The sequence below is a fragment of the Poecilia formosa genome, unplaced genomic scaffold, assembly GCF_000485575.1.
Source record: "Poecilia formosa unplaced genomic scaffold, Poecilia_formosa-5.1.2 Scaffold451, whole genome shotgun sequence".
NCBI classification, from domain to species: Eukaryota; Metazoa; Chordata; class Actinopteri; order Cyprinodontiformes; family Poeciliidae; genus Poecilia; species Poecilia formosa.
Genome location: NW_006800390.1, coordinates 177,830 through 187,946, shown reverse-complemented (window position 1 = coordinate 187,946; position 10,117 = coordinate 177,830). Strand labels below are relative to the sequence as shown.

Here is a 10,117-nt window from a genome sequence, read left to right as displayed (position 1 = left end):
ATAAATATCTTAAACGATATTTAACTTTAACGTTTGAAATTGGGCCTCTGTCTCTTTAAGAACTCCATATTCAGGAAGTCATCACTACATCTCTCCTCTATTAACAATTTAATGATGTTTTTACCAGCGTTGCACCGAGAAGCAGCTCATATAATGAGATGTGCAGCTCCAGCAGGTGTTTGCTAATTGCTACTGGCTAGTTTGAAGGAGCAGAATGGAGGAGAGGATCTCTGTGAGGCAGAAGCTTGGAAACTGCAGCTCTGAGGAAGAGGAGCTACACCTTGAAGGCAGGGCTAGGTCCACCAAGGCTTTCTGAACAGCTGAATGGTTGCCATGGAGATTAAAATAATCAAGGCAACATTCTAGGTATTTTCTTTTGACTAGTGAATGATATAATATGATTTAAGGCTCAAAAAAGTCAGCTTTACATACATTTTTTGGTCTCTTCTTTCTTTTACAAAGCCTGTCAAAATGTGAAAAAGTTCATGGTGTGAATGCTTTTGTAAGGCAACGTACACCCAAAACTACAAAAATAATTTTCAGCAAATGACTACGCCTAGCTTCGGCTTAGGAGTCCAGATTTATTCGACTCTCTAGGAGTCGAATAAATCTGATGTGAGATCAGTGCCGTCCCCCGGTGACTCCTGATGTAACAGGCGTCTGAGTGCTACGGGGCTGAGACGGTGAAAGGGTTGATGAATGTAGGCTCAGGACGGCGACGGCATCATCAATTTAAATCACTGAAGTATCCAGCACCCCACTTGAGTCTGACAATGGAAATGAGCTCACTCCTCACTTTGCCTTCATTATGTTTTCTGACTTCTCATGCACTTCATGTGCCTGTGGGTGATGAAGATTAAACTGCCTCATTTCGTCTCGAAGAAAAAAACTTTGACAGATGACGTTTGGATGTGATCTGACATGCAGGTGAAAGGATACAAGTTTTGAATTTCTTTGTGAAAGCTTTTGCTCATTACTAGCATTAAAACATGTTAAAAATGTCAACAATGTCTTTTATTCTAACTTTTCCCGCTGGAAAAGCTGCTTTGAGATTCTGCCGACATGAGAAACTTAAAATCAGAGTTCAGATTTTTTTTAGAGTGTTGTATTTGTAGATAACTCTTAATATATTTTAGCAATTAGATATAACTCTCCCCCCCTAAAATTTACTTTATTAGAAAATTTTAATTAATTTTCACTACAAAAAAGTCTATATTTACTTTTATAGTACATGTTTTCATAGATCTGGGCTCCTTTTTGCTTCAATTCCCATTGTTTATGTCTACCTTACTTTTTCCTTCCACTAAACTTTCCATCAATAAGTCCACCCTGCTTTGTTAGCAAATGAGCTCAATAATTTCCATTTGCATTATTTATCGTTTTTCTCTTTCCTTTCTCTCTTTCTACCAAAAACTGGATAATAAAAGTCTTTTGATTTCAACTAGCCCTTTTATAAAGGACAATTTTCCAAGACTTTATAATCAATTTTATTTGTTGTTTTGGGTATTTAAAATGTTAAATGTTTATTATAATCTCAAAACGACAAAATAATCGTTTATCGCAATAACTTCTGGAAGAATTTATCGTCCAAAATTGTGGATTTTTCCAGTTTCTCCTTGTTATGATTACGTAGCTCTTAACCTGTCCATAAAAATAGCATTTCAGACTTTAAATCATCTTTTATTGGTCATGTTTACATTTTCTGATTAACTGTTGTAACTGCTTTCTGTTGTGCTTTTTAGAGAAATAAACATTTCAATTATATTCTAATTACTGAGGCTCACCTGTGGACCAGTTCTTCATTATTTCCTCAAGAAATGAACCAAATTTCTGCAGTTTCTCCCTTGTATTTGACCCAGAGACGCAGCTGAGCGTATTCGCCTTCCAGCATCAACAAAGGAGCCCCCTCTGTACCTCCTGTGTGTGTGGGCTTCAGTGACTTATTGTGTCAGACTGTCTCAGCGCCTGTTCAGATCTGTGTGTGCGGATTGTGCCACCCACCCACCTCCTTCTGCTGAGCCGGACCTGGATGCTGGATGTGGAAGTCCCAGTTGACCAGCTGTGTGCAGCGGCCGCTCGCTGGTCCCTGCTCGGGCTTGGCGTTGGAGGTTCATGCTGAGCCCTGCAGACCGTGAAGAAAAAAATAGATAAAAGCTCTTTCTGATGAACACGCATTACGTCCGGAGCTCTCTTCAGTTTAATCCTTTAAGACTCAAGTTTCAAATCTCTGCCTGGACATTTTTACTTGCTTTAATTGCACGCAGTTCTTTAAATGTCCTGTGAGTAAATATATATTTGCCCACTTATTCATAACAACTGGAACTTTCAATATCAAGCAAGTTATTTTCACAATTTACCATCTATTAAAATAGTGTCTCATCAGATTAATTTCACTCCCTACTATGGCGGAGGTGAAATTACCGTCATATCCCAATATTGGCTGGAAAGTGCAACATCTCCCCTTTCAGAAACCGTTGTAATTTTTCAGATAGCGCAAAGTGTCCCGGAGTTACGGTACTGCAAATTTGGCTGGGTTATCACGGACACATTCAGTCAGGAAAGGTTAAATCACAAGGTTTGGTGTCTATATGCAAGATTTAAATATCTTTTTGGTAAAACAAAGCACTGTATATTTGGGATTAAAACACAGATTAGCCAGCTAGCTAGCTTTAGAGCAACTAAATCTCCTGAAGGTCTGCTGTGTGTGGAACCGAGCTTTTTGCACCAGATCCTTTAAGTCCTGGAAGTTGTCTGGTTCTCTAAGGATCAGATGTGTTTGTCCAGCAAATCCTGCTGATGTTCGACTGGATTAAGACTTGGTGAATAAGTAAGTCAAGCCTACACCTCTTCAAACTATGCTAATGCAATTTGAGATTTCTGCCTCAGTCAAATTTAAGTCTGGGCTTTGACTGGTCTGCTCAAATCTGCAGGGATAATTTGATGATGATGATGATGATTGTTGTGCTTTACTGTGTATAAAATCTGTAAAGAAAGCACAGCAGCTGGATCACTTCCAAAACTTTTGTTTTCTAAAAACTAAACTTCCTTTTCCCGTTTATGATGTGAGCTTCGCCTGGTGCGTCTCTCCCGGCTTAATTATCACCAAACTTTAATGGGTTTTCTTATCGCAGCAGTTTGAAAATCCCAGTGCAAAGTTAATGAAGGTGCAACAGCATGCTGCAGCGTCTACGTCTTCCTCTTCATCTCAGTGCGACAGTGGGTGGTGGTTTCAGTTTGATCCATTGTAGTAGCCTGTCAGGTTTCTAAAACTCCTCTCCGAGAGTTGAACGGTTTTAATAATGCACCGCGGAGAATGTTCCGACTTCTCCGGGAACAGAACTGCTGTTCAGACATCTTTCTGAGGCGCTGATGTTCTCTTTGTTCTTGAGTAGTGCTGCTTTTGTTCAGCCGCATGAATAAGATATAAAAGCTGATCTTTGCTTCTGTCAGACTTCGCATCGCATGTAATTAAGCGTGTTCCAGTTCTTTTGCGCCTCTGGATATTGGTGCTGCGATATTGCAGTTGACACTCTTTGCGTGAACGGTGTAGCTTTTGATAGCAATATTTATTGCAAGGTGGTTTAATTTAAGCTACATTTAAGATTGTTTTTAGGAAAATATTCATCAATTATACCTTCTAAAGGGGCAGTATTATGTAAATATACTTTTTGGATCTTTACATCATCAAAAATATCTGGAGTTTTGCCTTGATTCTTTCATAAATGTTTGAGAAATCCTTTAATTTCCATGGCAACCATTCAGCTGAGCCTGGGTGGACCTAGCCCCGCCTTCAAGAGGCAGCTCCTCCCCCAGTCAGCTCCTTCAGACTAGTCAGCAGCAATTAGCAAACATTTGTTGGAACTGCTGAGCTCATTATAGGAGCTACTTTTCAGGGCAACGCTGGTAAAAACGCTGTTAAAGGGTTAATAGAGGAGCCTCCTGAAGGCGGAGTTTCAGAAAGAGCTGTTTTTAAAGAGACAGAGACCCAATTTCAAGGCACTAAATTAGAAAGTCAAATTTATTTTAAGTCATATTTGATATATGTTGCATTTTTATAACAACTGAAGGTAACATGGTTACTTGGTTGTGCTATAAAATGGCACTATGTGCCTGGAAACTCATCAAAACTGCCTCTTTGATAGTATATAATTAAAAATGCATTTATTTTTGCTTTATCACGTTGCTTCAGCACCTTTTTTTGAACCCATATTTTTTTCTTCCATTAAACTTTCCATTAACAGCATTATGTAAAGATTAAGACAAATCCACATGATTTTCCAGGCCACAACATAATTATTTTTTTGCATTTGTCTTATGTAACATTCAAACTTTCAGTGAAACAATATTTGAGGTTTTCATTAAGCTGTGGGCCATAATCATCAAATTTAATTTTCATTAATGGTTGAAATAGGCCACTCGGTGTGCATTAAATCTAAATGAGTTTCACTTTTTTAACCGATTTACCGTAACAAATTAAAATCTCAATAATAATCTGGCTTATTAAAATGCATCTGGGATTTTCCTCGTTGACTGCTGCGTTCTGCAGCTTCTCGTATCAATAGCAGATCAATGTTGTGAATTTATTTCTTGGCAGATCCAGGATTAGGTGCTTGCTCCTAGCTGCTGTTTTTGTCACACAGGTATGGGCATGCTAATGCTATTTGTCTCGCCTTGACTCACTCAGAGCACAGGCTGGGTTTACTCCCCCACTCCACTGCACGTCATCCATATTCATACATGCAAATCCAGCTTGGCCTTGGATTGTCTCTGAACATGTCAAGTCTTTATTGAGAGGACAAAAAGTGATGTACGTTTAATTAAAATATATATTGTAGTGGTGATGGGGCATATAATTGAACAAATGTGCTTAGTTAACATCACAGGGGTTTATATAACATTCATTATATCTGTTAAGATTTTTTTAAAAGCCTTATTTTGGTTTGAAGGGCTCAGTAATTGATTGGTTTGGTTTCTTGTCCCTTTTATGGGCTAATTTAGTTCACTGTCAGCGCCTCACAGAAAAGCCTCAGCTGGCTGCTTGTTTTGGTGCAAAGAGAAAGACTCTAATGACCAGACTCTGTGCTCCTTAGGAAACACTGCAGTTCTCTGGAAAAGAGCAAGTTATTATCCTGAGGGGTTAGAAGAGCCAAACGCAACAATACAGTAAAACGCAGTTGGTAGTTAGGGGAAATCCCAAACCTGTGAGGAGATATTTACACAGAATGATCACTGTCTCTTTAAACAGTGAGAGAAAGCCCAGAGTATGATGCCTTTGGAAATATCTGATTGGTTAAGTGAGACTTTAGAGTTAATTGGATGCATTCTGAAGCCACACCAGGGACAATTTATTATGGGAAAGCCAAAAGAGATCAGCCAAGATATCAGGGAGAGAAATCTAGAAATCTAGGTTATCATTGGAAACAATTTACCAATGATTGAAGATACCATATTCATCTGTTCAAACTATTTTATGTAAATATAGACATGATGGGAATGTCCTACCATCATGTCTATAATTGCTCAGGAAGAAGGTTCTGTCTTTTGGTCCAAAAAGTGCAGACTGACCAAAGACAGTGACATTATCTTCAGTGAAACTGTCCTGTACTGACATTACTCCAAAAAAAGCATGAAATGCACACAGGGACAAAGATCTTGACTTTTAGAGACATATTCTGTGGTTTGACGACACTAACATGGAAGTGTTTGTTGGATCGCCAGCACCAACCGGCGATGGTGTTGTTTTGATGCAAGAGGAAATGGTGCACTTCATAAAATAGATACCATCATGAGGAAAGAACCTTATGTAGAAATATGAAAGCCAGGAAGTTAAAGGTTGGTCTTCCAAATGCAGAATAACCCATAGCATTCAACCAAAGTGGTTGCAAAGTCAATGTTTTGGTGCGGCCACCACAAAGCCCTGATCTCAGTCTCAGGTGTGGGTAGGTCAAATTTGACTGAGTTCTACCAGTTCTGTCAGGAGGAATGGACCAGAACTCCAGTTTCTGGGAGGAAACCCAAAACGTTTGACCCAATTCATACATTTTAATTATCCCCGAGACTGACCAAATAATGTTACCAAACAAAATTTCTAAAAGATAATCTCTAGCATTTAGCAAAGAGAAATAATTTGGGTGATTCTATCTAAGCTAAGCCAAGAAAACGTTGGTCTGATTTAACTTTGATAGTGAGAAAAAAAAGAGTTTTTGTCTTTTATTCAGTTTTAACTGTATATAAATGTTGCTACATCGTGTGTCTTTGTGTATTGTCAGGATGACCTTGTTATTCTTCACTATCCTGGTTATTGAATGAGTGTATTCATTAGCTGAGCTGTTCGTTGTGCTGAATCATAACCTTGGCTAACAGAAAAGACTAGGAAAGTTACTCATAGATTTAATAACTTTAACTTCATTACTCTGTAGATGTGAGAAACTGTTTAAATGTGTGATATGAGCTTTTCTACTCTGGATGTTAAGCAGTCGCTGGGATTTATTTCTTACAATTTATATGTGGAAGACTGAGACGTTTTGCAGTAAAATGAGACTCACATTACAGAGAGTGAAGCTGGCATTAATTCATATAAATATGGAATATTTTCTCTCCTGACATCGATATTATTCAGATTTGACAAACTGGACCATTTTATCCTCTTGGCTACATTAACATTTATTTTGCACAAGATAACTTATCGATGGCATTAAATGACTAACTTACTATCTGAAGTGAAGTTTGGAAAAAAGAATTTCAATGAAATTTGCAAATTAAACAAAAAAAAAAGGTAAAGAGTGCTAACCTCCTCCTTCCTACCTGCAGGCGTCTCCGTCAGCATCTCCACCTTCAGCCTGGTGGCCATCGCCATCGAGCGATACAGCGCCATCTGTAACCCGCTCAAGTCCCGCGCCTGGCAGACCCGCTCCCACGCCTACCGCGTCATCGCCGCCACCTGGGTGGTGTCACTGCTCGTCATGGTGCCCTACCCCGTCTTCAACGTCCTCAAGTCCTTCCCCAAGGGCAACGGGACGGTGGGGAACATGTGCCGGCTGGACTGGCCCAGTGAGCAGGCGGAGCAGACCTGGTGAGAGCAGGAAATTAGAAAGATTCACTTATTTAACAATTATTAGGTAGATCTGTCTCTTTAACCACAGCAGGGAAGTGTTGATGAAAGCTTGTGGAATATTGTTTCCTTTTTCCTGCCTCCAAATATGAGGAGAAAAAGTTGAAATTCAGTCAAATGGTGTCATTTGCATGTGTGTTGCCGGTAGCTTCTTCTTCAGAATGGTGCAATCAGATGACGTTCTCCCGATTGCACACGTTTGGGAAAAGAAGTTGCATGCTGATCAGCTCATTTTGGTAATTACGCTCAGATTTCCTGCTCAAACTGTTGGTGACTTGTGCCTTCACGGCGGGTTTGACAAATTACCGTTCACCCTTTTCTGCTTCCCAGTTTAAGAAAAAGACGAGGAACTTCATATGGTCTGGTGTGAAAATGTATTTCTTCCTTACAGAATGATGCAGGTTTTCCTTTTTTACCACCTTTACGAATAAGATCAAAATACATTTTATATTAGACAACCTGAGGAAATACAAAAAGACAATTTAAAGTGATTTCTTAATTTTCTGAGGAGGAAAAAAACAATCCAATAGTGTTTGTTTTAGGTTTTAGATTTCTCTTTGTATAATAGTTTAATTTAGGTCAGTGTTTCAGGTCATATCCACAGAATCTCAATTGGTTTTAAGTTTGGACTTTGACTAGACCTCCACAAAGCCTTCAATTTGAGTATCAAATTCTTACAAATGGTTTTGTAAACCTTTCTAGACTGATAGATACACATGATTAATTGTTTGAATTTGTTTTTTTTTTTTTTTTTTTTTTAATTTGTAATTTTTAATATCTTTTAGCCTTAAAATATTTAAAAGCTAAAAACGATTGTTTTTCAATCGTTTGAATTTTTTTTAGATTGGTTGCTTTTCAGATTTTTTAGCCTAATTAATGTTTTCACACAGGTTTTATATAAGTGATTTTTTGATTTTACGGGTTTGGGACTGGTTGCGGCTAGTGAAATTTAACTAAACTCTCCAAAAACAAACATAATAATTAATCAGTTAATGGTTTAACAATAATGTCAGGTTGTTTTGGATAGCTTTTCCCACAAATAAATAAAATCCTCATTTAAAAATTGCTTTTTATTTGCCTAATAATGAAATAAACTTGGTAATCTGACATGTTTACAACAGAAGAAATCTGTACCCGATTCCCATCACCTAGTTGCTCTACTCCAGCAAACAGCTCCTGAACCTGTTGCCATAACTGTGAACCGTAGGAACCAGAGAAAGGAGAGTCACTCCAGAAAGTGTCACACTGAATTACATCCCCTACTCTTTGTGAAATAGGTGGCGCTTGAGGCGGAGTGATGCATGAGCCGCTGGCAGGGCTAACCCACAGCTGGAGCTGGTGACCTGGTGCCTGACTACGACTGCGAGTCAGTCTCAGTTCCTCTGCAGGCTGCTGTTGGTTTCCTGTTGCTGCAGACTGAAGACAGCAGACGGCCAGCTGACTGATGGTTGCTCTCATCATGTGATCATCAATGTGAATATGATGCCACTGGTGTGATTCGAGGGGACAGTTTTAAAATAAATAGTAGTCTTAAATCTTCCTTTAATCCAAGCAGAGCTGTGACGGATGAATGACTGACTCAGAATTGCAGCTGTGTAACAAATGATCTAAACGCAGCACAGAAACTGATTTGTGAAGACAGATAATTTATCTGGAGTGTTTTTTTTATTAGATCTGCAGATAAATGATTTATGCATTTAGAAACAGTAACAACATTAAGCCCCACAGTTTTAAAAATGTATATTTTTATCTAATTTATGAGAATAAAGTATGCATTCACTTACTTTTTCACATTCATTCAATGTATTTTAATCCAATATTTTAATACAGAGAAGCATTCTCAGTAGAATGCAGTTCTAGGCTTTGACTGGGCCACAATAAAACAAAAATAAGATGCGTTTGGGTTTTCTCTGGAAACTAACGCTTAGAGAAAGGTTTTAAGAACATTCTGGATGCTGCATCCATGTTCTGTTAACACATCATCTAAAGCAGGTGCAGCTTCATAGTTAATTTCTAAATCAGATGTATAACTGCAACCAATAATGAACTCACTTTTTGCACCTGCACAATCTTAATTGCTGTGTTATATTGCACCTTTTTGTTCTCAAGCCAGTATAAATGTGAGGACATTGGAAGGATTCTGCAATATTTCTGAAAAAGCTCTTAAATTATTGACATTTTGGACTGATGAAAGTTGTAAAAGTTTGAATGGTTGTTCTTAAAAATAAAGTCGGAACCAGAAACTTTTTTTTTAAATATCCATAATGGATGGCACTAAAAACGATAAAATTGATCGAGATACTAATGTTTTTTTCTCTCACTATTACAATTTCCTTGTCATTTTAAAATGAATGTAATTGCCATCTACTCCCTACGTTTTGCTGAGGAAGAATAACATTTCTGGAAAAGGTCAGGACAGAAACAATTACTGCTGCTGCAGTCTGAGCTTCTCTGTGTGAGAAAAGCCTTCAATTCATCAGCAACGCATGCTCCCTGTGGACCAGTAAACGCTGCTTTGTTGCTTGGGAGATTCTGCAGGCCTGGATTAGTACAGAAACACAATCACAATACGTTTGAGCATCTGCAGACATAGACCTCTGAGATCCAGACGTAAGGAACGTTGGACCTTGAGGGGTAACACAGTCAGGAGCAAAGCAGAGCACAGTAAAACACTCTACCTCTCTCCTCTCGACAGGCTTTTGTGTTGCAGCCGCCTATCAGGCCTCCGAATTTCAAGAAGTGGAAGAAATAATTAGTCTGGTTGGTGAGGTTAAGGGTAAAGATGAGTAAAGTTATGACAGAATAAATGCATCTCAAATCTAGGTAACATCGCTGTCTTTAAAATTACTCCAGCAGACAGGTTTTTCACATGGGGAGAGTTACTGAAGCAGGAACACTTACAGAATAAAATGCTAAGTTCACATGTTTATCACAACTGGATGGATGGCACTGAACGATAATGTGACAACGTCGTAAAAACGTGTTTCACATGTGAAAACAACGACA

At 38.5% G+C, this 10,117-nt stretch overlaps 1 protein-coding gene across 1 annotated transcript in view; it reads left to right on the top strand.

Annotated features, from left to right (window-relative positions):
• The window catches only part of cckbra (cholecystokinin B receptor a), a 41,115-nt gene that overhangs the window by 17,010 nt on the left and 13,988 nt on the right, over positions 1–10,117 (top strand). The window contains exon 3 of the mRNA XM_007577701.2: positions 6,811–7,072. Within this exon, the coding sequence (XP_007577763.1) occupies positions 6,811–7,072 (262 nt within the window). The remainder of the gene's footprint in view (positions 1–6,810; positions 7,073–10,117) is intronic.